This window comes from Camelus dromedarius, chromosome 27 (assembly GCF_036321535.1).
Source record: "Camelus dromedarius isolate mCamDro1 chromosome 27, mCamDro1.pat, whole genome shotgun sequence".
Lineage (NCBI taxonomy): Eukaryota > Metazoa > Chordata > Mammalia > Artiodactyla > Camelidae > Camelus > Camelus dromedarius.
Window position 1 is genome coordinate 11,252,807 of NC_087462.1, and position 27,313 is coordinate 11,280,119.

The window sequence follows — 27,313 nt, forward strand, 5'->3', positions numbered from 1 at the left end:
GTCCGAGACCTGTGCGGCAGCTTCCGCCACACTCATCATGGCGGCGACAGTCGGTGCGTAACTTCCTCCCGCGACCGGAAGTGGAAAGGTACTGCAAGCATGGCGACATCGAAGGTGAAGCAGGACATGCCCCCGCTGGGGGGCTACAGGCCTATCGACTACAAGCGGAACCTTCCGCGTCGGGGACTGTCGGGTCAGTGTCGCCCTGCGCCGGGGTGTCAGGGTCTGGGTCTTCTGGGCGCCGCCGCGGGGGTGGGGCGCCGGGGAGTCTAGTGTACCTCAGTTTCCCCTGAGATATGACGGAAGGCGGAGCCCTGGGGACCCGGAGAGCTTCAGTAGTTACGACAACTGCTGCAGTTTGTCAAGCGTTTAGTAAGCCTTTTGCGTACTAGTTGTTCCAGCCCAGGAGGTCGGTCCCATTAATTCTCATTTTACAATTATATGGAGATTGATTTAGCCCGCACCCCAAGTCTTCCGCCACGCTGCCATTTCACAGGTCGGTAAACTAAGGCTGAAGAGAGGATGCGACTTTCCCCGAGGGCCACCGAGAGCAAAGCTGGGGCCGAAACCCGGAACACTGAGGGAATTTAAAAGATGTTCTGTACAGTGGTTCCTTGCTGGTGGCCCTCACCTACAGGATGTCCAAGGAATATATATTCTTCAAAATTTCGAATGTTCTAAGTAACGTTTTAAGCAATTTTAACACAAAAAAAATGTACGAGAGAAAGTAAAAGGCGCCCATACTCCGCACCCAGGGTTAACAGGGAAATACAAAAAATAATGTGAAACAACTTAAGAATGAATACTTTGCTCTAACTCATCGAACTTTTCATTTAAAATGTGTGCATGTTATGCAAATTATGCCTCAATTAAAAAGCAAAAAAAAAAAAAAAAAAAAACCGTGGGCATGGTTTAAAAAAAGTTGTAATTCAGACAGCAGAAAAGTTAACGTGAGGTGAAAACTCAAATCCTCTCCTGCCCCTGCTTGGCTTTCTTGTAAAGCAGAACAAAGGTTGGCAAACTTTTTCTGTAAAGAGCCAGATAAATATTTTATGCTTTGCTTGCTAGGTGGTCTTTATCCACTGATGCTGCTTTTTTAAGACTTTACAAACCTAAAAGTGTTCTTAGCTGGAGGACCATACAAAAACAGGTTACAGACTAGATTTGGCACCACATGGGCACTTGACTCATCCTAGAGCAGAGTCAACGAATATAATGTGATCTGAGTCTCCATTTCTTTTCTCGAAATGTAGCTACACCCAGGCCAGGGCACTCCTCTTGTACACTTGTGTGTGGCATGAGGTCTGTTTATGAATGTATACTTCTGTGACGTGAATCCAGAACAGGCTGCAGAAGGATTCCAGCCCCTGGGCCTCCCTGGCTCCCCACAGTTAGCATCTCTTTTAAGTCACAAATGTGGCCTTTATCCTGCTCCTCCTCCAGTTCATGACACAGCAGTGCCTCCCGTGTACCCTAAATGCCACTGCCTGGGGTTGGGTCTCCTAATCACAGCCCTTTTCACCAACTGTAATTATAGCACATACAGACTCACCCCAGTCTTTCCTGGCCTCAGAAGAGTGAGGAAGATAACCTCTTCTGGTGTGTAGTCTTTGTTTATGTACCTGCATTTAGTAATTATTGTTGACTTGGTGTTGGGCTCTGTCCTGGGGGGCTTATGGTCCAGCTGAGGAGACAGACATGTCACTCCATAATTTCCTGTTGTGGCCAGTGGTGAGGCCTGGGGTAACCAGGGCCTGCCTTAGCCTGAGTGGGCAGAAGGACCTCTCTGAGAAGGACTTCCCCAGGCAGGAGGAGCAGCACATGTAAAGGCCCTGTGTTCTCTCCTACACCCCACCCTCATCCTCTGTCCTGCAGGCCCTCTAGCCTTGCCTCTTTAGAGATATAGCCACAAAAGCTTTGTCCATGGCTGCCCCCTCTCAATCAGTCTTGCTCTTGTTAAGCTTGCCCCAGGCCTGACACCCACTCCCCTATTCTGCCTGGACCACTCACCGCCAGCATCCCAGAACATGCCAGGCTGACTCAGGCCACCTTTTATCCGTGCTGCCCCCAAAGTATCTGCTACCCCTACCTTTCCCTTCATCTCTCACACTCAGCTCTACTCACTTCTATACCCAGAGAGTGGCCCTTTCTTTTCTTCTTGTATTTTTAAAATTTTTATTGAGATTCACCTACCATACCATATAATTCACCCATTTCATGTGTACAGATCACTGATGGGTAGTATGTTCACAGTTGTGCCATCACCATGATCCAAATTTACATTTCCATCACCCCAAAAAGAAATCCAGGCCCCATTAGGAGCCCCTCCACATTCTTTTCCCCCACCCCTGACAGGCACTCATCTGCTTTCTGTCTCTATGGATTGGCCTCTTCTGGACATTTTGTATAAATGGGATCATTCACTGTGTCCTCTGTGGGTCTGGCTTTTCTCGCTTAGCATGATGTTTTTATTTTTAATGTTTACGTTGTGGTATGTTTCAGTGCTTCATTCTTTTTTATGGCTGAATCATATTGTATGGATGGACCACATTTTGTGTATCCATTTACCACTTGATGGGCATTTGAATTGTGTCCACCTTTTGGCTGTTAGGACCAGTGCTGCTGTGAATATGCCTGTATTCAGGTTTCTTTGTGAACGTGTTTCATTTCTCTTAGGTGGAGTGGAATTGCTGGGTCTCATGGTAACAACACATTTAACATTTTGAGGAACTGCCAAACTGTTTTCCAAATTAGCTGTACCATCTTACATTCCCACCTGCAATGTATAGGAGTTCCAACATTTCTGCATGTGGACAACATTAATTATTTTATTTTATTTTTAAAAATTATTTTCTGTTTTTGAAAATTTTAGCCATCCTAGTAGGTGTGAGGTGGTGTCTATTCTGGTTTTGATTTGCATTTCTCTGGTGACTAATGATGTGGAGCATCTTTTCATGTGCTTATTGGCCATTTGTATAGCTTCCTGGGAAAAATATCTATTCAGACCCTTTACATGTTTTTATAATTCAGTTGCTCATCTTTTTATTATTGAGTTTTAAGAGTTCTTTATATATTTTGGATGCTGTTCCCTTATCAGATCTGTGGTTTGCAAATACTTTCTCCCATTGTGTGGATTGTCTTTTCAGCTTGATGGTATCATTTGCAGCACAAAAGTTTTAAATTTCACTAAAGTCCAGTTCATCTGTTTTTTTCTTTTGTCACTTGTGCTTCTCGTGTCAAATCTAAGAAACCTTTGTCTTATCCAAGATCATAGAGACTCCTCTGTTTTCTAAGAGGTTTATAGTTTTTGCTCTTACATTGAGGTCTTTGAACCATTATGAGTTAATTTTGAGGGGGAGGAAGAAGGAGCACACTTTGTTCTTTTGCATGTGGCTATCCAGTTGTCTGATTTGCTGAAAAGACTATTCTTTCCCCATTGAATTGTCTTGGCACCCTTGTCCAGAATCAATTGACCATAAATTTGAGGGTTTATTTCTGGACTCTCAGCTCTGTTGCATCGATGTACATGTCTATCCTTATGCCAATGCCACAGTGTCTTGTACACACAGCTGCGTGAAAAGTTTTGAAATTGTGAAGTCCAAGTCCTCCAACTTTGTTCTTCTTTTTCAGAATTATTTTGGCTAATCTGGTCCCTTGCATTTCCATATAAATTTGACAACCTGCTAGTCAGTTTCTGCAGGACTTGGGAGGGGAGGTTGGGATTCTAATGGGGACTGCCTTGAGCCTATACCTCGGTTTGGAGAGTGCTGCTGTCTGAACCATGTTAAGTCCCAGTCCATGAACACAAAATGAGTTTCTGATTATTTAGGTCTTCTTCACGCATGGCCCACACCCCCTTCTGGGCATGCCCCTCGTTGGCCTCTCTCCGCAGACTGGCAGCTCTGGAGGCACAGACATCCTCTGAGGGCCTTGGGCCTCAGCCTCACCGCCATTAGCGAGGAAGAGATGAGTTGGAGCTGCATCATCATAAAGGCTGCCTTACCTCAGCCTTGGAATGTCTCTTAGAGATGAGCCCACATGTGGGTGCCAGATGTTGAGGGCAGGGACCTTCACAAGGACAGTCCAGGTCTATTCCCTGGGGCTGGGTCAGAAGAGGAAGCCCCTGGGCCTCTGTGCAGCTGTTGAAAAGAGTGAGGCAGCTCTGATGAAGCTCTCCCACCCAAGGAAGAGAACATTGGGTGCCCAGCACAGGTGGTCAGCCATCATCTTAGAGCCCTGGGTGCACTGGGAGTGGGTCCTGGGCACGTAGGCCTCTCAGGAGAGGTCCTGCCTCTGAGCACAGGAACCAGGGTGTGCTCGCTGCCATAGCCCCCATCATGTGGAAGTATCTTACCCGGAGCTCATGCTTTTAACAGGTTGAACTAAAAGGGTTAAAAAAAAAACTGAACCAGTTTCTCAGTTATCTCCGGGTCCAGCAGAGGTGCCAGATAAGACTCCTGCCTGAGCCAAGCTGAAGAAGAAAGAGCCCCCACTTTGTACCCCCACGAGGCCCAGGGAGTGGCTTTACCCACTGCTTGCTGGTTCTTTACTGGGTGTTACTGGAGCTCAGCCTGGTTGAACTTGTCAGTTCATCCCAGCAACCAGGAGGTCTGTGCAGAGAAGAGACTGAGGCTGGAGAGATGAGGGGGTGTGGGAGAAGCCAGTCCCAGCCAGGCCCCGGCATCCAGACCTCCTTGAAGACCCCAGCAGGCCCACAGCCTGTCAGTCAGAATTACAGCACAGGTTCCCCTCGGGTGCTCAGTAAATACTCATTTTAGTCTCTGTCTCCTGGAGCCCTGGGAATGAGGTTCAACCCGCTGGGCTGGGAAGCAGCAGCACCCTGGGGGCCCAGGGGGTGGCTGGGTGGCTCCTGCAGGGCACTTCCTGCCTCCAGCAGCCCCATCCAGCCCCCTGTGGACAGCACACACAGGTGGCCCAGGCAGCCGGGACCACCATGGAGCTGGGACCAAGTGTGGACACCATCCTTCCCCTTGAACCGGCAGGCTGACTGGGAACCAAACAGCCTTCTAGTAGATGCTGGGGCCTGGATGACCCAACCATAAACATTTAGACCATCAGGCCCCCCTGCAGTCCCTGCCTGGCCCGTACCTTGCAGGAACCTGGTGTCAGGGCAGAGGTGTTACAGCCGCAGCAGCCTGCAGCCTGATGTCCCCTGCCCGCAGAGCCGGAGAATGGGATGAAGAGTGGTCTCAAGCTGTGGAGGAAGGGGGTGTCTGGGAGGGGGGCCGGGGTCCACAGAGACAGAAAAAGTAGTCTGAAGAAACCCACACTAGAGATGGCACAGGCCATCTCTGGGAGGGGGTCGTGGGGGCTTCCACCTTCTCCCTCATTTGTGTCTCTGGAGCGTTTGCACTATGACTGGATTATGCCTCACAAGAGGAAACAGCAAAGTGGCATGTCCCACGTGCAGGGGCTGAGCCGGCGTCCCCTTTCCCCACAGGCTACAGCATGTTCGCTGTGGGCGTCGGGGCCTTGCTCTTCGGGTACTGGAACATGACGAGGTGGAACCGCGAACGCAGGTAGGCTCTGCCCTGCTGAGGCACGTGGGGACGTGCGCCCATGGACTTAGTGTATCTCGGGGTGCACTCCTCAGGGAGGGCAGGCCATGACCCAGCAAGTCCGTTTCCGGGCTGTATCCCCAGGGAATGACTGGCCACCAGATGTTCACTAGGTGCCCCTTGACCTCCACTGCTGGGGGCCCAAGGGTCCTGGTTAGGACAGTCCCTCGGGCAGAAGTAGAGGCCCAGGATTCACTCTTCTAGCGAGTTCTTGTCAGTGGTGACCAGTGACGATACAAGGGCTTAAAAATCAGTTCACGCAAGCCATTGGCTGTGCCAGCCCAACAGGGCCTGAGGGACCCAGGCCTATAGTGGCCTTGGCTCGGACTCTGGCCGCCTCCAAGCTTGCCCAGTGCCCTGCTAGGTGGCTCCTTCTCCTTGGCTCCCGACTGCCTGCCCCCCTCCACCCTGTCCCACTCTGTGTTGTGTGTCCTTAGCACCCACTGTGGGCTTGCTTCCCCTCAGGAGGGCAATGCTGGGGGAGGCCCGGCACGTGGAGGGCATTCAGCATTGTTGAGTGAACTTAGGAGCACCTGTTGGGTGCTGGACACTAGGGCTGTGGTGGGGGCAGCGGCCTGGAGGGAGCTGCTACCCTGGGGGATGGGGAAGAGGTAGGGGGCACTGAAGTTTACCTAGTCCATTCCTTGGGCTGCCATGAGATTCCTGGTGATGAGGGGACAGGGCCAGAGGCCACTCCCTGGGCCACATCAGTGAGCACTGTTCTCCCCACTCCCCCTGGCTCAGACAGGGCTGGTGACTTGGAAGATGCCAAAAAGCAGGGAGAGAAAGGAGCTGCCTGTGTTACTCACACCCCATGGTTATTTTGAGATGAAAGGGATGTGGTTTTGTAAGGCCCAGAGCCCCATGATGAACGTCCCCTCCTGGTTCACTGCAATCATCAAGCCTGGGCTATTTTTAGGATTAAAAAAAGAGTTTTTAACTGAAAAGAAAATGTGAAGCCAGCAGTCTTGTGGACTGACGACGTCTGTGCCAGCTGTGTGTTGCCCTCCCCCCGATCTTGGGCTCCTGGTGGGCAGAGCCCACCACCCAAGCCCTTCCCACTTGCTTGCCTCTTCCCCAAACCCCTTCCCAGGGTGACATGTGTCCATCGACCACATCATCTCCATCCACCGCATCCCACCTTGATCTGATCAGAGTGTTGGTTTTGGGGTTTCACAGGCGCCTGCAGATCGAGGACTTCGAGGCCCGCATCGCGCTGATGCCTCTGTTGCAGGCAGAGAAGGACCGGAGGTGGGCCGCTGGGACCAGGTTCAGGAGGTCACAGGCTTGAGTGCTTCAGCCTGCAGCGTGAGACAAGGCCAGAATGCACATGGGGACTGGCAGCTGTGTCCTTGCACACAGCTTCAAGGGCCGTTGTCATCCTGGGAGAGGACCCTAAACTTGACTTGCAGCAGAGACCCGAAAGGGAGAATGGAAAGGCTTCTGGGGGAGGGGCATTGGGGCTGGGGCAGGACGGCAGTAAGTTTGCCGGGAGGAAGATAGGAAAGGAGAAGAGGGGTCAGCGTGTGCAGGGTTGAAAGCTGGGGGAGGTGATGGGGAGGTGGAGCAGGGACGGGTCTGGCAGTTTCCAGACAAGGGACCCTTGGGGTGGTCAGGCCTGTCCCCCAGCTCCCACTCTCGCTGCAGGGTTCTCCAGATGCTTCGGGAGAACTTGGAGGAGGAGGCCATCATCATGAAGGACGTGCCGGACTGGAAGGTGGGTCCTTGGCAGAGAGGGCAGGGGTCTAGGCCACTGCAGAAACGCAGCCTCCCCCAGAAAACCTTGGGCTGAGGGTTAGTGGGTGCCAGGTGTGAGAAGGGAAGGCAGCAGTTTTGGGTGTGGGCACTGTGGCCACCAGGCCTGGTGGGGTTCCAGCAGGCTGCATGGGCCTAAGGGGTTAGCTGCACCCCTACCCGTTCCCTACTCTCTCCACAGGTGGGCGAGTCCGTGTTCCACACAACGCGCTGGGTGACCCCCATAATGGGCGAGCTCTACGGGTTACGCCCAAGGGAGGAGATACTCAACGCCACCTATGGCTTCATATGGTACACATAGGGGCCTGCTCCCCTCAGACCACTGGACCTCCACCTCCCCACTGGGAGAGAATAAATGCTCTGGAGACTGCTCTGCCTGTGTCCCAGGGACTGAGTGATTTGGGAGGGGCAGCCAGGTGGTGTCACTGGAGGTGTGGGGACTAGGTAGAAGCTGCCAGTGGGATGGTCCCTGGGTCACCCTCCAGCCTCATCTACCAAATATGCTTGTACTTTTACTTCCACCCCTTTGGCAGAGGGTGGGGGGCTTCTCCACTAGGGTACCCGGTGGGTAGGGGGCCAAGGGGAGCAGAAGAGGCAGATCCCCTTGCTCCCAGGCCAGGATCCCATAGCAAGGGTAACCAGCCCGTCGCTGCCCCTCTGGACTTTGTTTCCCTTCCAATATCCGCAACTCTGGGATTCCCGCTGTCCCAGAGGGTAGTTACATTCCTGGCACAAAAGGGTTAAGTCCTCTTGCACTTTACAACCAATGGCTGCGCGCAGCGCCTTCGCGGCGTCTCCTGATTGGTGGGCACGCAGGGTGGGCGGGAGGAGAGGGTAGGCGCCCTCTGCCCAGGGACGCACTTAAAAGTGGCCCCACTGCGCATCAGATCACCTCCGCCATGAGCCGCGCAGCTGGTCCAGACCTAGCGGAGGCCTCAGAGGAGCGGCGTTTCCTCAGGTCAGCCGGGGAGGGGGACGGGAGGCAGGAGCACGACTGGAAGAGGGCCTGGAGGGCCTGGGGGGCCAGAGGTAGCAGATCAGAGGCAGAGGCATGGCCAGGATGGGGGGTCGGGGAGAATCCCAGGCCCATCCTGCCTTTTGCTGGAGAGACTAATCCTGCTCCTGCCAGCACCTCTGAAGCAGCGTTTCCAGGGAGACAGCATCTGCAGCAGGCCCGCCCCTCATGAATAATTCATCAGCAACACTGGCCGCACCCCCATCACCCCACTGCCCAACCAGGGCCCACATCCCCTTTCCATCTCTTCCAGGGACCCTGGAGCCTGTGCCCCTGGTCCTCCATCTGGAAAGAGCTCAGCTCTTTTAGCTCTTCAAATTCTCACACCCTCCTTGGTAGTCCACTGCTACTAATCTCTTGTCCAGAGAAGAAAACAGGCCTGGGGAGGGAAGCCACTGGCTGAGCTAGGGTGATATTTAAATACGTGGAGCACATGCGAGCAGGTGGATGAATTTGGGACCCGGAACTAGTGGCTGTGGTTGTGCCTTCCACCTTGTCCTGAGTCCTCCTGTGTCCTCCTCTAAACCCATGTGACATGGGACCCCAAGCAGGGCTGTAGACCTCACAGCAAACTAGATAAATCCAATAGCCCCTGCTGTGGCCACCTGCCCACTGTCCACTCAGCCCCTCTTCTCAAGGCAGATACTGTGCAGTGACTGGCTAATGTCCAGACTCAGCCTTGAGACCCAGCACATCCTAGGCAGGGGGAAGAAAATATTCTAGAAGCTGGAGCTGTGACTCTTCACCTAGGGTTCAGGGGCTGGGGGGGCCTCAAACGCCAACTAAGGAGCGATGAGGTGCTGTGTCGTGGGTAGGAGAGGAACACGGGGAGAGGAGGCTGAGGTTGGATACATAATGGGGAGCAGGCAGGTACAGTGAGGAATATTCTCTGAATGCTGAGGATCTATGAGAAGGTTTGGGCTGGGGGTGGTGAAATCTGGTGTTCAAGTTTTCAAAGCCCTTGCAGCTCATGTTGAGTTTCGGGGGTGTGAGACTGCAGTAGGCAGCAGGGTGAGCAATGATGGAGGGCTGGTGGGCAGAGGCATGAGGGTGGAGAGAAGCAGGTGGAGCTGAGAAAGCAGCAAGTGTCACACACAGGCAGCCAGGCCTCAATCAGAGCTTCACCTCCAAAAGAGCCCCCTCCCGGAACATTTTGCCAGCATCAGGCCCAGTTGTCTTTGAAACCCAGTCACCTCAGCCCTCAGGGCTGGTGGGCAGATCATGGGGCCTCACAGCTCCTCTCCTCCAGGGACTGAGGATGGGAGAAGCAAGAGGCAACCTCACAAACTGAGCACTGCTCCCCAGTCCTGCAACAGTGCTGCCCTGTCCCACTCCCCGCCCTGAGCAGCTGCTGTCCCCACACCCTAGGCTCCTAAGCCTGGCCCTTCTGCTGCCTGTGGAGTTACAGTTTTCACTCCAGTGACCGGTAAGGCAGGAAGATAATGTTCCAAGTGGAGGCCAGAGGCCAACAAAGCTTTGGAACAGAGGAAGAGGAGGAGGAAGGGACGATCCTCTCCCAGCCCTCCTGTGGGGGCAGCAGCTAGAGCTGTCACAAGATGAAGATGGAGGAATGAGCCACATTCCCGAAGCACCTTCGATGTCATTCCTGGAGCTGGGCTGGCCTGCCCTGGAAGCGCTCTTCGTCTGGCCCCACCATGAGCTCCTTTTCCCCACCTGGTCCTTCAACCTCCTGCAACATCAGCTGCAGACAAGCAGGGGGTTGAATCTGGCTCTGCTCGCTGGAGTGACAAGGCATGTCACCTTGGCCTAAGCCTCCATCTCCTGCATTGATGTGGGACCCAGAAGTGTCTTTCTGACCAAATTTCTCAGCCTCGCTCACTCTGCTCTAGCAACACCAGCCTCTCTTTTGTCCCTTGAACCTGCTGAGTCCATTTCTACCATAGGGCCTTGACTTTCACTGTTCTTGCCACCTGGATTACCTCCCACAGCGCTCTAGGACAGCTCCTCCAGGAAGCCCTCCCTGACTCCCCATCCTACAGCAGCCCTCGCTTCCCACCTCCACCCCGCCTCTGCCCGGCCTGGTCACACCACAAAATTGGCCAAGGTTGTGGTCTCCTGCTCGCAGAATTGAAAAAAGGAACCTCAAGTTTCATCCCAACAAACCTCTGCCACCTGTAGGACTGCCTCTGCTTTGCTCACACCCCATCCATGGCTCTGGAGACCAACACCAGGGGTGGAAGGCTCAATTTGCCAACTTGCTGCGTGACTCTGGGCAAGCCATTTTGTTTCTCTGAGTTGCATGTTTTTCCAGCAGTTCTGGGCCTGGTCTTTTTTTTTTTTTTTTATCATCATCATCATCATCATTATTACACTCTAGTATGTGCTGAGCTGGGGGCAGGTGGCTGTTCCCCAAGTGGAAGGGGTCTTGCCTAGGTGAAGCTGGCATCAGGCCACAGGCCCTGCCCAGCTACTCCAACCCCTGATTCTGGAGTGAGGAACATCTTCTGATCCTCAGTGCCAGCTCTTCCTTTCTTAAGCCCCCTAGCCCATGCCCCTTGGAAGGCTCCTAAGCCAGGGCCAGCTTGGGCCCTGCCCTTAGAAGGGCCCAATATTTGGTTTAATGCTCTCCCATCACCATCTTAAAATTCTTAATAACTTTTGATCAAGGGGCCTCAAATTTGCATTTTGCACTGGGCCTCAAAAATTATCTAGCCTGTTCTGCCTTCACTTTTGCAAAAGAGGAAGCAAGGCTCAGAGATGAGGCGGACCTCAGTCACTCAGCCACTTGGCTCCATCTCTCTGGCCACAATTATTTAAATTTTATCATTGCCCCTGAAGAGAGGTCCCAAATGGGTCCCCTAGCGGCAGGTCCCTCATCCACCTCCCTCAGTGAGCCATCAAACTCCTCTGCAGCCTTTAAAACCCACCTCCCCTGGATTCCCCTAGTCCAGTATGCCCCCTCTAGTGTCCTGGAGCTCGCTCAGTGGTTTCCACTGCCTGAAATCCATGCATCGCCCCCATCAATTAAGTCCTTCATGCTCCATTTCCCTTTCTGGGTTCCTCCCGCCTTGCGGGCTGGGGGCGTCTGGATCAGGCTTGATTTCCCAATGCTTCAGGGCAGCAGGACCAACCTGCGCCCCCTTGCGCTTCCTCTACCACCAGGGGGCTCCCGCGCCTCAGGCTCGTGCTCAAAAACTCCAAGGTCTGCGCGGGTTTCCATTCAACGGAGCTCAAGCTGGACGAGGAAACTGACAGCGGGTCTTCGGCTCGGGGCTCGGGGGTGAGGGGCTTCAAGGCCTGGATCGGAACATTGGTGGCACATCTCTGGCTCCATCTGAGTCTTTGTCTCTATGTCCTTCTCTCGACCTCTGTGTTACTGAGTATCTCTCACCACTCTGACCCTCAGCACGGCGGAGGCAGCCGCCCTGGAGCGGGAGCTGCTGGAGGATTATCGCTTTGGGCGGCAGCAGCTGGTGGAGTGGTGCGGCCATGCTAGTGCGGTGGCTGTGACCAAGGTACCTGACCCCTGACCCTTAACCTTGACCCCGACCAGATGGGTAGCCCACCAGAGCAGAGGTCTAGCTGCATGACCCCCATGGCTAGGATGGTCATTTTTACCCTCAAGAAGCCCCTCTTTGGGGCCACCCCAACTCATCACTCAGATGGGGAAACTGAGGTCCAGAGAGGATCACCACTGGGCCAGGCCAGTGAGGGTCAGTGATGTCAGTGAGGGTGAGGACAGAGTTGGGGTCCCTGGGGATGTGGAGGCCACCACAGAGATCAGTCTGGTACCCTTGAGACATGACCGCCCGCCCCTGCCGCCTCCTGGGTCTTGGGCACAGGGGACGTTAGCTCCTGAAGTCTGAGCACCCCCAAACAACTCCCTGCCACAGGTAGGGGAACTGAGACCCAGAGGTGAGGAGGGGTCTGCACACTGCCCCAGAGTGTAGGAAGCAGAGCTATGTCCAGCTCTGGAGCAAACCTCCAGGCCTGGAGGTTCCTGCAAGAGACGGGAGTGTAATAGCATTGAAGATACTAGTATCCAGTGTTGCCAAACCATGCAGGGCCTCAGTTTCCTCTTCTGAAGAAAGGATAAGCTGACACCAATTAGTAAACACAAATGCCTTAGAAAAGTGCCTGATCAAGTCAGGGCTCCAGCTTGTAATCCCTTTCCTCCTCTTCTCCTTCTTCCTTTTCTGATCTGTAGTCAGATGCACTATCCATTGTGCCACTGGTCCCCCTCCTTCCTTTTCTTACTACCACTGTGTACTTGAAAAAAAAAAAAACCCTCAATATCTTTCTTTATGTGGACTCAATTTTTTTTTAACTTAAATGTTCCTATTTCCAAGTGAAACATCCTGAGCGCGATGCTCAAAGGAGAGGAAAATGATGAAAATCCAAGCCACAAAAGCAAACTCAGTGTAGTAAACTCTTGCCTGGCTGCTGGTGACCAGCTGTCTGGTTTTTGCACTGAAAGCTTTGTCTGTCCAGAGGCTCTTCAGTCCTAGCCAGCCGGACAGTGTCACTCTCCCTGACTTGGTCTCGAGTCTGGGGCTCTGAGCATGGTGTGGTGGGGTCATAGGTACGATCAGGGTGGGTCAGGACCTTGCTGAAACCTTGGGGTGGAGACTCAAAAAGGAAATAACTTTCCCTCTGTGTGGTTAAAGGTTAGAGTATAGTTGGAGCCACCCTGGGCCTGGGAGAGGCCCCATGAGCCTGTTGGAGCCATTTTTCCTCCCATTTGATAGAAATGAACTGAGGCTGGGGGAAGGAGAGCAAGCTGGGGACCACGCAGAGAGTCAGGGTAGGGCTGAGACTCTTAGCTTCTGCGTTAAAGAGACAGACAGAGACACAGAGTCTGAGAGATACAGAGACCGAGAGAAAGAGAGACACAGAAGTGAAGACAGAGACACAGAGAGTCTGAGAGACAGAAAAAGGCAGGGAGGTGAAGACAGAGGCCAATGGAGAGGGACAGACGGAGACAGGGCACGGCGGGTTGGAAAAACACCCCCCTCCCCTGTCCCCCAACTTTGGGGCCTCCGGGAGGGACCGAGGCCTGGAAACATGGGCGGGGGAGGGGCAGCCACTGCAGTGGAAAAAGGTGGAAGAATGTCTGCAACTCGGGCCGAGAATAAACAAACCGCACTCCAGGCGCAAGCAGTGGCAGGAGGCACGTTTTTCTGCTCCTGCTTGGCAGAGCCTGAGGCAAGGACTCTGTGACTCCAGCAAGGAAACTGAGGCCTCTCTCGGCCCTGCTCCTTACCCATAGTGTCTCTCCTCCTGTCCTGCCCCCTCGTCTCCAGGCCCAAGCCCTATTCCTCTCTCTACTCCTGGCCTCAGTTTCACCACTGGAGTGAGGAGAGGTTCCAAGCGCCATGCTTTTGCGTTTGCTGTGCCCCTGCCAGGTGTTCCCTTTGCCTGCTGTCTCCCGGAAGCAGAGGACAGTGCTGGTGGTGTGCGGCCCAGAGCAGAATGGGGCAGTGGGGCTGGTTTGTGCCCGGCACCTGCGGGTGTTTGTGAGTAGCAAGGGTTCTCTCAGTCTCCCAGGGTCACATCCCCACCCCATCCCTGCATCCTTGTTGTTGTTGTTTGTTTGTTTTATGAGGGGAAGTAATTAGGTTTGTTTGTTTGTTTATTTATTTATATTTGGAGGAGGAGCTGAAGATTGATCCCAGGACCTCGTGCATGCTAAGCATGTGCTCTACCACTTGAGCTGTATCCTCCCCTCTCATCTTAATGTCTTGATAGTGTCCCAGGGGGAGGTTGAGGCTGGACAGGTTACAGAATATGCCCAGTGCTTGCCCCAGCCAGGGTCTGCTGCCTGGTACCCAGATCTGGGCTCAGAGGCTCAGTGGGGACCCTGGGAGGGCTCCCAGTGCTGACCCCTTCCTGCTTCCCCCAGGAGTACGAACCAACAATCTTCTACCCTACACGCTCCCTGGACCCACTGCACCGGGACCTGACTACTCAGTGTGAGAAGATGGACATCCCCTTCCTGTCCTATCTGCCCATGGAGGTCAGCTCGGGTGGCAACTAGGGGGGAGGTAGGGGATAGTACCCCAGGCTGCCTCCTGACCCTGCCTGCCATCCCAGGTCCAGCTCATCAACAACGCCTACAGGCTGGTGGTGGATGCCGTGCTGGGCCCCGGTGTGGAGCCAGGCGAGGTCGGGGGCCCCTGCACGCGTGCCCTGGCCACACTCAAGCTACTGTCCATCCCCCTTGTGAGCCTGGACATTCCCTCAGGCATGCCAGGTGGAGGGGGGTGTTTCAGGGCCCTGGGGGGCTTGGGTGGAGGCACCCTGTACCCTGCTTCTGGTGGTCCCAGCCTGTCTGCCCACTCTGAGCCTTAGTATTCCCAGTGTGAATGGATCCTGCACTCTGGGTGAGGCTGAGGGTCACATCTATCCTTTGGATGGGGAATATCCAGGCTGGCGCCCAGGTAACCCTCATTCCCCTCCCCTCAACACCCAGCACCGTGTGCCTGCTGCCCATCCTGGCCCGGTTGCCTGGGCAGACGTGAGCTCACTCGGCAAAGGCCTCACCCATCCTGGCCGCCGCCCCATGCCTGTTGGAGCCATTAGGCAACAGGCAGATGGAACAAACAGCCGCTGGCCAGCCAGACCCTCTATGGGGGTGACCAGACTCAGGGAGATCCTCTGGCTTACAAGACCCCAGGGTCATACCAGCAGGATGCCACAGAGCTGGGGGTGGTACCCAAGGGAGGAGTGGGCTCCTTGGTCTGAGGAGGGGAAGCTGCAGGCTCATGTCTGAACAGGTAGCCTAGGACAGTGAAGGTTGCCCTGTTAGGTCAGAAGGGGTTATTAGGGGCCCCTAGTCTGAGGGTGGAGGCTAGTATCAGAGAAAGAAGGATTAAAGTCAGAGGGAGGTAGCTTTTAGTTAGTGGCCCAAGACAGGTCAGAGGCAGGAGAGAAGGCAAGGCCCCTAGTCTAAAGGAGGAGGTTCATTTGAGAAATGGCAGAGGCTGTGGCCCAATGATGGGGAGGCTTGCCTGAGAATGGAGACAAGTCTATCCTCTGAGTGGAGAGTGGGGATCTGGTCAGAGGGAGGAGGCTGGCCGGGAAGTCTGGGTGGAAAAAGGCTAGTCTAAGTGGAAGAGCTCAGGATTGATAGGGAGGGATATATGAGGACAGACATCAGTCAGAAGGCAGAGGCACGGGTCTGGCTGGGAAAGGGTAGCAGGTGGAAATGGTGTCGTCTGAAGACAGAGGCTGAGTCAGATGGAGGAGGAAGATTGGGTAGCAGCGATGGGAGCAGAGGCAGAAAAGTATGAGGGCAGAGGCTCTGGTCAGAGGACGGGAGAAACGAGGAGGAGGAGAAACTGGTCTGAGGGCAGAGGCTCCGTTTTATGGGAGACAGGTCTGACCAAGACGCATGTGTCAGAGCAGTCTGTGTCTGACGGGGAAGGGCTTCAGAACTCTTGTCTGAGGGCGAGCACCCCTCCTAGCTCCTGATCCCCCTTCCCATCCTTCCTCCTTCAGGCTGGGACCCAGAGACCGGCGGCGACGCCGAGGACGGGCTCCGGCCCGACGTGCTCGTGTCGCTCGCGGCGCCCAAGCGCTGCGCCGGCCGCTTCTCCGGGCGCCACCACTTCGTGGCCGGCAGGTTCGTGCCCGATGACGTGCGCCGAAAGTTCGCTCTGCGCCTGCCGGGCTACACGGGCACCGACTGCGTCGCGGCGCTTTGACTCCCCCCGCCCCGCGCCCACGCGGCTTGGACACGCGCCAATAAACAGACGTACCACCAACAACTTGTCTGAGCCTCCTCTGTGAGCAGGGTCTGCCGCGGGGGTGGGCAAACTCGAGGAGGAACCCACCAGCTCCCTGGTGGCCCAAGGCGGGAGGGATGGAGGGTAGAGTAAAATGGGACTTCCCGCTGGCCTACGAGAAAACTCGAGCCAGAAGGATGGAAGGCAGAATCAGGGTGGGATTTCTAGCTTGCTCGGGGATGTAAAGCCAATAGAATAAAAGTTAGACTCGATGGAGGATTTCTAGCCGCCTTAAAGGGCGGCCTAAACCATGAAGGTTTGGATAGCTTTAGGCTTCATTCCAAGAGGCACTTCTCGTAGGCTGCTTGGGACCCCACGTGGAGAATGGTAGGTGGGCTAAGGAAGGGACTTCCAGCCGGCGACGAGGGGACGCAGGCCAGCCTGAGGGCGGAGGTACAGCCGGACGCACCGAAGGGGGCGACTCAGAGAGGTGTCACCTCGGGCCAGGGAGCCTTGCTCGGACGGGGCGTGGCCTGGACGGGGCGTGGCCTGCGGTTGCGTCCCTCCCCCATCCTCAGCCCCAGCAGCCGCCAGACCCGCGGGAGTCCGACCCGAGTGCGCAGCGGAGCCGGGACCCTCCCTCTGACTTTTGGACCCGGTCATGGCGTCACTGCCGACACTGCTCTGCCTCTGTGTTGCCGCCGCGCACCTGGCGGGGGCCCGAGGTGAGGCTCCCCCAGACCCCAGACCAGCCCCCTAGGCGCCCGATCGTCTTGCAGGAGGCCTGGCAGGCAGCCGCGTCTGGAGACAGAACCAAGGGAACCCACTCGCTTCCCCAGGCCTGCATCCCCTTTGCCAGCCCCGGGGGTGGATTGAGGGGGGCAACGGAGAGAAGGAGCCCTGGGACCACCTGGGGCAGGAGCGGACCTCATCTGCTCTCTTTCCACGTCCAAGGGATGATAGGGGCATCTGGAGTGTGAATATGAACTTGGGGCTCCTCTGGGTTCTCGGGACTTCGAGGTGTCCATCTCAGTCACAGATTTGATCCTGAATCACCTGGTTCTGGTCCTGGTCCTAGGATGAAGGGATCATAGCTGTCCCCTCTCACCTAACTCCTCCCTTTCTTACACACACACGTACACCCCACTCAGAAGAGAAATTCCCATCTCTGAATCACTCAGTGGAGTGGGAACTGGGCCCATTTCTCAGATGAGGAGACTGAGACTCCAAGAGGAAAGGGACTTGTCTGAGGTCATTGCCCAGCCCAGCTATCTCAGATAACTCAAGGCCAAAGAAGCTAGGCTAGATTCCAAGGACTTCCCGCTGGCAGCTTGGGCCCCAAGTGATGGGATACAAGGTAGACAGAGGGAGAGACTTCCAGCCAGCAAACAGATGAAGAGGAATTCTGATCAACATGAGGAATTCAGATTACAGCCAGCTGAACTCAGCGATTGAACACACTTGGAGGAAACTGGGTCTATGGGAGCAGAATGGACACAGACTTCCCCAACCCATGGAGTCGGGGCTGTGTCAGAGGGAGGGCTGGGGATCTGGGAGACTGGGGGTGGGAGGGCGGGGGTCATAGGGAGGCTTCCTGGAGGAAAGTGGGCTGTAGTTCTTTGGGGCAACCAGAGCTGGATTCTGGCCTCTCCCCTGTGAAATGGGGATGATCATGGAAGCACCTTGTATAACAGGAGCTCACAGAATTTCCCATCAGGGCTCTTTCTTCCCCCAACTCCTCACCCCTTCCCCAGGCACCACCACAGAGGAGCCCACAGTGACTGTGTGGGGCCTTGAAGGTTCATCATTGCGCCCTGGCCAGCCCTCGCCAGCCCTGGAGGACTGGGAAGGTGAGTCAGCTAGGATCTGAGTCCTGGTTCTGCTGTGGACTCTGGGTGAGCTCTGGCTGGTGGGGACACAAGCTAGGTTGAAGAGCCCAGGATGGCCACAGTCCCTGGGCATGCCAGCCCCTGGAAGTGGTGCCCCAAGAGGTCTAAGTTTTAGGAGCGAGAGGTGAGAATCAGACTGTTTGTCCAGGAGGAAACCAGGGTAGGATGGGGTGGGGTGGGAGGTGGGACAACCCACCTAGTTCAGGCAGGGAAGCAGGAGTTCTGGAACCTGAGTCTCTAGCTTCCCAGCTAGGAAGGTTCTATTTGACTTGCTCTTGAATTAGAAGAGGAGTGAGCACCCCCTGGGGGATTGATGGAAGCAGAAGCTAACCTTCCTACCTTATGGCTTCTATGAAACAGAGGTAGCCTGATGTTTTCAGTGGGCAGCGAGCAAGATCCCACCTGGCCCTGAAGAGAGGGCTGCCAGGCAGCGGAAGGGCTGGTCTCGGGCCCAGCTTCTCGTGCTGCCTGTATATCCCCCCTCACCTCAGGAGTTCTGAACTCTGAGGGTAGGGGTTGGTAAGACAGTGGCGAGACCTCAGCGTGTACTCATGGGCCAGTTCAGGAGTCCAATCTCCCTTGATCCCTTTACATCTCCTTCTGCTCTCAAGGGCCCTGGATCTGGGCGGGCTGGGCAAGCCCCTGCAGTTTTGTGGGGAGGGAGGCCCGGCTTAAACAGCAGGTTAGGCCCTTACCATACAGATGGATGTGGGCAGGCCGCAGCCAGGGCCCCTGCATGCATTGATGGGGCCCGACCGACTGCGGCCCGGGTCCCAGCCATGCGGTGCCCGCAGAGGCCAGCGAGTGGACATCCTGGTTCAACGTTGACCACCCGGGGGGCGACGGAGACTTCGAGAGCCTGGCTGCGATCCGCTTCTATTACGGGCCGGCGCGCGTGTGCCCGCGGCCGCTGGCGCTGGAGGCGCGCACCACGGACTGGGCCCTGCCATCAGCTGTCGGCGAGCGCGTGCACTTGAACCCCACGCGCGGTTTCTGGTGCCTCAACCGCGAGCAGCCTCGGGGCCGCAGCTGCTCCAACTACCACGTGCGCTTCCGCTGCCCGCTCGGTGAGGGCGGGGCTCAGGGAGCGACGGGGACGGGCCATAGGTGGATAAGGCCTGACTGGGTGGTGCTGGGGAAGGGGCAGGGACGTGCGGATGTGGGCGTGTCTAGGATAAGGTGGCGTCCTTTAGGAGCAAGGCCCCAGGAGAGGGAGGGACCCGACAGGGGAGGAGCTGTGGAAGGAGGGGCTGGGAATGGCGGAGGCCCAGGTCCGGGTCAGGAAGGGGCCCCCAGGAACGTATCTCCCTCTCGCTGCCCTCATTTGCTCATCTATGACAGATCCGTTTGTGGGGGCGTGTTTTCATCCCCAGAAGTGTGTGAGCCGCAGGGAGAACAGCAGGGCTTATCTTGGCGGGGGCGGGGCGGTACCTCAACCGCACATTCGACTGGTGCGCCTGGGGGACCACTGATGTAGGAAGTGGGCAGGACTTCTGTCTGGAGTACCGGCCCTCGGATGCTCGCGACAGAAGCGTCCTCCAGTCCCACGTTGTCACCAGATTTCCAGGAGGTGCAGTTCCTGGGGTGGGCGGCCAGCTGACCCCTCCATCCCTGCCCTCTCCGCAGAGGCCAAGTGGGGCGCGTGGGGTCCGTGGGGTCCCTGTTCGGGAAGCTGCGGGCCTGGCCGTCGCTTACGCCGCCGCCGCTGCCCAAGCCCCGCTGGGGATGCGTGTCCTGGGCGTCCCTTGGAGGCGCAGAAATGTGTGAGGCCTCAGTGTCCAGGTAAGAGGGGCGGGCCCTGGAGGAGAGGATTGGGTTATAGGCGGGGCCTAGGTGTAGGGGCGGGGCTGGTTGAGAGGAATACTTAGAGGAGCTAGTTGGGGTGGAGCCTGATGGGGAGGTGCCTGGAAGGAGGAGGCTGAGCCAGGGTGGAGGGGCAGCGCCTGGAGGGCGGGAACTTGCACCTCATGGAGACTGGCTTTTCCTTCCCTCCTGGGCCCTGAAGGACCATTGGTAAACGTGTGTATCTGGACGGGTGGACCCCATGGGGGTCGTGTCCAGGCACGGGCAGATCTGAGAGGTCGCTTCCTCTGCGTGCATGGCGGAGTGTATAGATGTCTTGGTGGACGTGGACAAACACAGAAGCTGGCTCACACACTCGGGGTGCACACACGCGTGGCATTCGCAGGCCCCGCCCGTCCCCCACGCCCACGCGGACACGCGCTTACACCCTGGCAGACACGATGCCCAGGCCCTCCCAGGGCCAGACACCAGGCCAGCCAGGAGGCGACTGGAAATTCCAATCAGGCCTGGGCTCCACAAACACGGTCTGGACACTGCCCCAACCGAGCCCGCGGCAGGGTGGGGGAGCACGGTGGCCAATGGGGTGGTGGGGTCCCCACCCTACCCTGCTTGGCTCTGCCTTCTCTGTGCCTCTGCCCTGAAGTTTCCAGTGGAATTTTCCATTTTATGGAAAAACCGCAGGATTGGGACAGGAGGGAGATGTTCTGGGCCCAAGACCCAGCCCCCTACTGGGCCCCCAGCCCCTGCCTGAACATTTTCTCTCTGATGGAAGGAGACTCTCTGCCCTGTGAGACGCCTCTCCTCCAGGGCATCTTCTTCACACTGGGACCCTAGTTCCCTCCCCTTGGCCCAGCACTGACCACTGAGTCCCATGACCCCCTCACAATAAGGGCTGCTACAAGCAGGTCCATGCTGAGGACTCTGAGGGGCACAAAGTGGGGAGGATGTCTGGGTACCTTTGAGGAGTGACTGATCAAGAGGAAAGCCCTCCCTAGGAGGGGGTCAAGAGTCTCCTCTGCCTCCCTGTGTCCCCACAGGGTGTGGTCCCAACACCTGTGGGTGCCCCAACCACATCCTTCTGGGGTCGGTGGTCACCCCATCTGGGCGTCCGCTGCCAGGAGCCAGGGTCTCCCTGAGAGACTGGCCTGGCGTCGTGGCCACTAGCGATGCTCAGGGAACCTTCCGGATGCCTGGAGTCTGTGCCAGCAGCCGAGCCAACGTCAGTGCCCAAATGGATGGCTTCTCTGCAGGCGTGGCCCAGGCCCAGACTAACAGCTCCCTATCTGCTGTGGTCACTGTTGTCCTTGATAAGTTGGGTAAGTGCCTCAAGCCGGAGGGATGGGGGTGCTGAGGAACTGGGGAGGAAATTCTGGGTGACACCAAGCACTTGGGATGATGTGATGCAGAGTGAGGTCGATGGGGTGAGAAATAAGATGTAATGGTCATTGGAGAAGACTCGAGGTGAGATGTAGAGTTGCAGAGGGAAGCATTAAGACTAAGCATTAGGAGCACAGCCTCCAGCAGATGTGGGGTGAACTTGAGTTGGGGGAGACTCATCAGAAAAGGCCCAAGTGAAATAGGACATTACTGTAAGGGAAAGGATGGAGCCCTGCTCTTGGGGAGGGTTGTTGGGAGAAGCTGGGATGGGGCAGGGCTGTGACCTTTGCTGCCTCTGCTCCCAGAGAAACCCTATCTGGTGAAGCACCCCGAGTCCCGAGTGCGAGAGGTTGGCCAGAATGTGACCTTCTGCTGCAAAGCTTCAGGCACCCCCATGCCCAAGAAATACTCCTGGTGAGTGACCTGCCCCATGCTCAGGAGAGTTGTGCCTAGCTTTAGGGTTGGACTGGACTTCCCAGAGCTGCTCTGCAACCTCCTGTGTTGTATATGGGGTGGGACAGAGACAGCCCCTCCCTTGTGCCAAGGGCACCCATTGTATTGTTCATTCACCATCCAGGTTCCACAATGGGACCCTGCTGGACAGGCGAACGCACAGGTATGGGGCCCACCTGGAGCTGCATGGGCTTCACCCAGACCAGGCAGGCACCTACCACTGCAAAGCGTGGAATGACGCGGGGGCCGTGCGCTCGGGTACCGCCCGGCTCACTGTGCTTGGTGAGCATCTTCAGCACACCCTTCCCCCAACCCTGAGCAAGCCCTGACACCAAACTGAGCCCTATGTCCAGCTAAAACTCAACCTCAAATGGAGCCCCAACTTCAGACTGATCTCTGACCTGCTCAGACTGATTCCAGACCCCCACTGAGCCCTCAGTTTGAGCCTTTGACCCCAAACCAGGCCCCAACCTTGGCCTTGATGGAGCTCTCCCCTTTACCCTGATCTGGCTGATTTCTTGCTCCACAGTCCCAGGCCAGCCAGCCTGCAACCCCCAGCCCCGAGAACACTTGATCAAGCTTCCAGATGAGTGCACTCAGCCAGGCGGCAGCCCTGCCTACCTGGATGTAGGCCTCTGCCCTGACACCCTCTGCCCCAGCCCTGCAGGCTCGGGCCCCCGCTGTGGGGATACAGGCTCCCGCTGCTGCTCCGTGCGCCGCCTGGAGAGCAGGAAGATCCACTGCTCTGGCTCTCTCCTCCCAGTCAAGATAGTGGCTGAGTGTGGCTGCCAGAAATGTCTGCCCCCTCGGGGGCTGGTCCGGGGACGTGTGGTGGCAGCTGACTCCAGGGAGCCCTTGCGCTTTGCCCAGATCCTCCTGGGCCGGGAGCCCATTGGCTTCACATCCTACCAGGGCGACTTCACCATCGAGGTGCCACCTTCCACCCAGAGGCTGGTGATTACTTTTGTGGACCCCAGGGGCCAGTTCGTGGACACTGTCAGGGTCCTGCCTTTTGATCCTCGAGGTGCTGGCGTGTACCACGAGGTCAAGGCCATGCGCAAGAAAGCCCCTGTCATCTTAGATGCCAGCCAGAGCAATACAATATCCCTTGGGGAGCTGGAAGACGAGGACCCCTTAGGTGAGCTGGTCATCCCGCCGGGAGCCTTCCGCAGAGCCGACGGTGAACCCTACTCTGGGCCTGTGGAGGCCCGGGTGACGTTCGTGGACCCTCGAGATCTTACCTCAGCGGCCGCGGCCCCCAGTGACCTACGCTTCGTGGACAGTGACGGGGAGCTGGCCCCACTGCGCACCTACGGCATGTTCTCCGTTGACCTCCGTGCCGCTGGCTCCGGGGAGCAGCTGCAGACTGGGCCGGTGGCCGTGCGCGTGGCCGCCAGCCAGATCCGAATGGCCGGTCACGTGGAGGCCCTGAAGCTGTGGTCACTGAACCCCGACACGGGCTTGTGGGAAGAGGAGAGCGGCTTCCAGCGTGAAAGGTCGGCCGCCCCGCGGGTCCGCCGGGAGGAGCGGGTCTTCCTGGTGGGCAACGTGGAGATACGGGAGCGGCGTCTGTTCAACCTGGACGTGCCCGAGCGCCGCCGCTGCTTCGTCAAGGTGCGCGCCTACGCCAACGACAAGTTCACCCCCAATGAGCAGGTGGAGGGTGTGGTAGTCACTCTGGTCAACCTGGAGCCTGCCCCCGGCTACTCGGCCAATCCCCGCTCCTGGGGCCGCTTCGACAGCGCCGTCACCGGCCCTAACGGCGCCTGCCTCCCCGCCTTCTGCGATGCCGACCGGCCGGATGCCTACACCGCCCTGGTCACCGCCACCCTGGGCGGGGAGGAGCTGGAGCCCGCCCCGTCCCGGCCCCGCCCCCTCGCGGCCACCGTGGGCGTAACCCAGCCCTACCTGGACAGGCTGGGTTACCGCCGTACCGACCACGATGACCCCTCCTTCAAACGCAATGGCTTCCGCATCAACCTGGCCAAACCCAGGTCGGGCGACCCCGCCGAGGCCAACGGCCCCGTGTACCCGTGGCGCAGCCTGCGGGAGTGCCAGGAGGCCCCGGTGACCGCCAGCCACTTCCGCTTCTCTCGCGTGGAGGCTGACAAATATGAGTACAACGTGGTCCCCTTCCGCGAGGGCGCGCCGGCCTCCTGGACTGGAGATCTCCTGTCTTGGTGGCCCAACCCGCAGGAATTCCGGGCCTGCTTCCTTAAGGTGAAGATCCAGGGCCCCCAGGAGTACATGGTCCGCTCCCACAACGCAGGGGGCAGCCACCCGCGAACCCAGGGCCAGCTCTATGGGCTTCGGGATGCGCGCAGTGTCCAAGACCCTGAGCGCCCTAGCACATCTGCCGCCTGTGTGGAATTCAAGTGCAGCGGGATGCTGTTCGACCAGCGTCAGGTGGACAGGACGCTGGTGACCATCATGCCCCAGGGCAGCTGCCGGCGTGTGGCCGTCAACGGACTCCTGCAGGATTACTTGACCAGGCACCCCCCATCCCCACCAGCCGATGACCTGTCTGCCTTCTCCATGTTGGCCCCGCTGGACCCTCTGGGTCACAATTACGGTGTCTATACAGTCACTGACCAGAGCCCACGGCTGGCCAAGGAGATCGCCATTGGCCGCTGCTTTGATGGCTCTTCTGATGGCTTCTCCAGGGAGATGAAGGCCGACGCTGGCACAGCTGTTACCTTTCAGTGCCGGGAGCCACCGGCGGGCCGGCCCAGCCTCTTCCAGAGACTGCTGGAGTCCCCATCGACAGCGCTTGGTGACATCCGCAGGGAGATGGGCGAGGTGGCCCGGGCACAGGCCCGAGCCTCGGGTCCCCTCCGCACCCGCCGAGGCAGGGCCCAGCAGTGACCTGGGCCCCAGCCTTGCTCCTCTGCCTTGCTCCAGACTCCTCTGTCCCTGGGAAGTCTCACCCCTTGCTTCTCCAGATGCTTGTTCTCTCTTCAGGTTTCTGGGTACCCCCTTCCCCTGCCCAGATTCAGAGTAGGGCCTAATGGTGGAAATGCCAGGCAGGTGATTGTTGCTGTGTGACATGAAATGGAGTTCATCCCGTGTGGGAGCCAACATCCTGGGCAGACTGTCAGGACAGGTGCCTGAGGCCCCAAGAGAATCTTTCCCAGCTCACATTCTGGCTCTGATTTCATGTGTATTTTGACCCTGATTTCAGAGAGTCTGCCCCTTTAGATTTCTGCACTGAACTAAGTGCTTTATTGGGTCCAATGCCCTGAGCTCTGTTCTTGGGGTTATTTATTGAAACAAAGCCTGAAGGGCTGGTCACAGGTGTGAGTGGGGAGTCTGGGTGTGGCCCATTGAAGGTCTAGGGAAGGGGCTTCTTGGCTCTGGGGCTGGGAGGCATAATTCTCACATGTTTGGTGCTTGGAGATTCCCCAGGGGGTTCGGCGCAAGGAATCAATTAAAGATGCTTCATTTCCAACTCATGGTGTCAGTTTTAGGGAGAGAAGGACAGAGGCTGGGGCTGCCAGATCCAGACACCTTAGGCACCTTGGCAGGCAGGATCAGGCCTGAAACACACACGGACATGAGTATGTAAATGGCACGGAGGCCCCCTTGAGGCCACGGACACGCCTCAGGCAGGCATGTGGGCCCCAACCGCTGCCCAAAGTGTGTCTGCGACACGTGTGCACAGAGCCAAGTCATGAGTGGCCTGAGCCTGTGCAGCCCTGACCGCTGAACATAGCAGCAGCTGCTGCCCTGGCCTTCTCCTCCTCGCCTGGCTGTGGTCAGTGGCTCCCACCTGGCCACAGGCCCATGGGCTACAGTGGTCAGGGAGGGGCCCTGGCAGGAGCGCTTGCCCCAGGAGGCAGGAATTGAGGCCGCCCTGGACTTCCTCAGCTGGGGTCACAGCGGCCCTGCCCGGGGTCCCCCACCCAACTGAGGCCGGGCCACGCCTTGACCACACAGTGACTGGGCTGCCCAAGACCATGGTCCTGAACCCTCTGACCTCACTAGGCTCCTCAGTCTGGAGGTGCAGAACCATCGCATGCTTGCACTCTGTGCATGGCCAGGCGAGTTCTCCTGGCACCTCATGGGACAGGTGCTGTTCTGACCACACCCCCACTTTCCAGACTGAGAAGTCGAGGTCCTAAAAGGAGAGGCGAAGAGCTGCCTGGGCCCTGGAGTGAATCCCGGCAGGAGCAGGGGCTCCCTGGATGGCCCAGCAGTCTCCTCAAGAACATGCCCGAGACTCCATTGGCCTGGAGACGTCAGCCCCTCGAAGCCATTGATGTGGCATTTCTGGGGGCCTGAGGTGGGGAGCATGGTGCTTGGCTGATTGCCCTGGGGAGAGGGTGATGGCAAGGATTTGAAGTGCGGGGTGTTCCCTTAGCCCAGCGCATGCTCAGGCCTCCTGCACACCTACCTGCCCGCCTACTTCCCCTGCTACCAGCTATCTGCCCTGCCCGCTCGCCTGCCCACCCCTAGCCCTCCCGTCCACCTTACCATGTGCCTGCTCAGCATTTAGAGGACAGCATTAAGTTTCAGCTCTGTGCCAACAATGGTGGCCCAGAGAAGGCCTTGGTGGGGAGAGTGGCTCACAGACAGACCCCGACATGCCTGTGGGGTTCATGCTCTGCCCATCGGAAGAACTCTCCAGTGGACAACCTCCAACCTCTCCAGCCCTCACGCCTTTACTCAGGCCATGACTTTCATGGGAACACCTTCCCCTGCCTAGGCGGCAGCATTAAGGGTCTGGAGGGTCTGGGAGAATCTGGCAAACCCGAGGGTACCAACCCATCTATGAGGGTGGCCCTAAGGGCTCTGCTTGGAGTCAAGGTTTGGAAGCCCCGGGTGCCGGCACCCCAGTCTCTCCTTGGATAGGCCGTGTTGGACAAGAGAGGGAAGAAAGCTTTGAGGCCCCTGGGAGCCAGGGACATGAGTATTTATCCAGACTTACTGTGTCTACCCCAAGCTGACAGGGAGGCTCAGAGAGGTAGGCCCCCACCAAGGCCGTGCAGACCCTGGGCCTGCCTACTGGGGTCCTGAGGAGCCACAGGAGTCGGAGGGGGTGTGCGTGGGGGGGGGGGCCTTCCCCTGCAGCCAGTAGGAGAGGCTGGCTTCTAGGCTGAGTGTGATGAGGTGTCAAGCCCTGCTGCCAAATACCTTTCATTGAGAGAGTGTTGGGGCCGTGGCCACTGCCAGGTCTAGGGCGGCTGAATTTGGGGCAGGCTGCTGGCACCCTGGTTCCCTAGGGCAGAGCAGGGGTGATGGGTGTTATCTGCAAGCCCCCTCCTCAACTGCTGTGGTTTGACGAGGCGTGAGAAGGGACTCCTAGAGGGAAGTGGGCCAGGGAGACTGTTCCAAGCAGAGGGCACAGCCCAAGAAAATGTTTGGCACAGGGGAGGGGCTGTTGCCCCAGTGACTCCCCATCCCTGCTGATGACTCTTCAAGAGGGCAGCACTTGGCCCCAATATTCAGATGAAGAAACTGAGTCTCCAAGAGAAGGAAGCCACGACTCTGAGCTGACAGCCTGATGCTTCTGGATGCTGCCTTGTGACCCCGTTCTAGCCTCTGAGCCAGGAGTCCCGCCCCCTCCCTCCTGGGGCGTTGGCCTCCTGGTAAATCCATTGCTCTCCCTCCAAAATTGTGGCTGCCAGACCATACCCCATCAGCCTTGGGCATGGGGGGCATGTGGCCCCCCCTGGAGACCCCAGCTCCAGCCACCCTAGGGTCAGCTCAGGGCATAAGGAGGCCCTTGGTCTCGCCCACGGCATTTTAGACTTA

At 57.3% G+C, this 27,313-nt stretch overlaps 3 protein-coding genes across 3 annotated transcripts; all 3 read left to right on the forward strand.

Annotated features, from left to right (window-relative positions):
• The first annotated feature begins 4 nt into the window (after positions 1–4).
• On the forward strand, positions 5–7,707 carry NDUFA13 (NADH:ubiquinone oxidoreductase subunit A13). Its single transcript, XM_010997344.3, has 5 exons — positions 5–193; positions 5,462–5,540; positions 6,759–6,830; positions 7,227–7,296; positions 7,516–7,707. The coding sequence occupies exons 1-5, from the start codon at positions 100–102 to the stop codon at positions 7,633–7,635; spliced, it is 435 nt and encodes a 144-aa protein (XP_010995646.3). The 5' UTR covers positions 5–99; the 3' UTR covers positions 7,636–7,707.
• A 489-nt stretch (positions 7,708–8,196) lies between these two features.
• On the forward strand, positions 8,197–16,079 carry YJEFN3 (YjeF N-terminal domain containing 3). The gene is made up of 6 exons (XM_010997343.3): positions 8,197–8,292; positions 11,717–11,825; positions 13,716–13,826; positions 14,213–14,326; positions 14,404–14,554; positions 15,811–16,079. The coding sequence occupies exons 1-6, from the start codon at positions 8,234–8,236 to the stop codon at positions 16,014–16,016; spliced, it is 750 nt and encodes a 249-aa protein (XP_010995645.2). The 5' UTR covers positions 8,197–8,233; the 3' UTR covers positions 16,017–16,079.
• Positions 16,080–16,651: 572 nt separating this feature from the next.
• Positions 16,652–24,990, forward strand: CILP2 (cartilage intermediate layer protein 2). Its single transcript, XM_010997357.3, has 8 exons — positions 16,652–16,762; positions 17,792–17,887; positions 18,721–18,993; positions 19,553–19,708; positions 20,767–21,045; positions 21,412–21,520; positions 21,684–21,841; positions 22,089–24,990. Exons 1-8 carry the CDS (start codon positions 16,699–16,701, stop codon positions 24,422–24,424), a joined length of 3,471 nt encoding a protein of 1,156 aa, XP_010995659.2. The 5' UTR covers positions 16,652–16,698; the 3' UTR covers positions 24,425–24,990.
• The last annotated feature ends 2,323 nt before the right edge of the window (positions 24,991–27,313 follow it).

What these genes read in the sequence shown, in the direction of transcription:
- NDUFA13 (XM_010997344.3), top strand. Translation starts at nt 100, where the DNA reads ATGGCGACATCGAAGGTGAAGCAGGACATGCCCCCGCTGGGGGGCTAC. An exon ending in AGGTGGAACCGCGAACGCAG is followed by an intron (nt 5,541 to 6,758) that starts GTAGGCTCTGCC and finishes GGGGTTTCACAG; the next exon opens with GCGCCTGCAGATCGAGGACT. An exon ending in AGGACGTGCCGGACTGGAAG is followed by an intron (nt 7,297 to 7,515) that starts GTGGGTCCTTGG and finishes CTCTCTCCACAG; the next exon opens with GTGGGCGAGTCCGTGTTCCA.
- YJEFN3 (XM_010997343.3), top strand. Translation starts at nt 8,234, where the DNA reads ATGAGCCGCGCAGCTGGTCCAGACCTAGCGGAGGCCTCAGAGGAGCGG. An exon ending in GAGGAGCGGCGTTTCCTCAG is followed by an intron (nt 8,293 to 11,716) that starts GTCAGCCGGGGA and finishes TCTGACCCTCAG; the next exon opens with CACGGCGGAGGCAGCCGCCC. An exon ending in CCCGGCACCTGCGGGTGTTT is followed by an intron (nt 13,827 to 14,212) that starts GTGAGTAGCAAG and finishes TGCTTCCCCCAG; the next exon opens with GAGTACGAACCAACAATCTT.
- CILP2 (XM_010997357.3), top strand. Translation starts at nt 16,699, where the DNA reads ATGGCGTCACTGCCGACACTGCTCTGCCTCTGTGTTGCCGCCGCGCAC. An exon ending in GCACCTGGCGGGGGCCCGAG is followed by an intron (nt 16,763 to 17,791) that starts GTGAGGCTCCCC and finishes CCCCTTCCCCAG; the next exon opens with GCACCACCACAGAGGAGCCC. An exon ending in GCGCTTCCGCTGCCCGCTCG is followed by an intron (nt 18,994 to 19,552) that starts GTGAGGGCGGGG and finishes CCCTCTCCGCAG; the next exon opens with AGGCCAAGTGGGGCGCGTGG.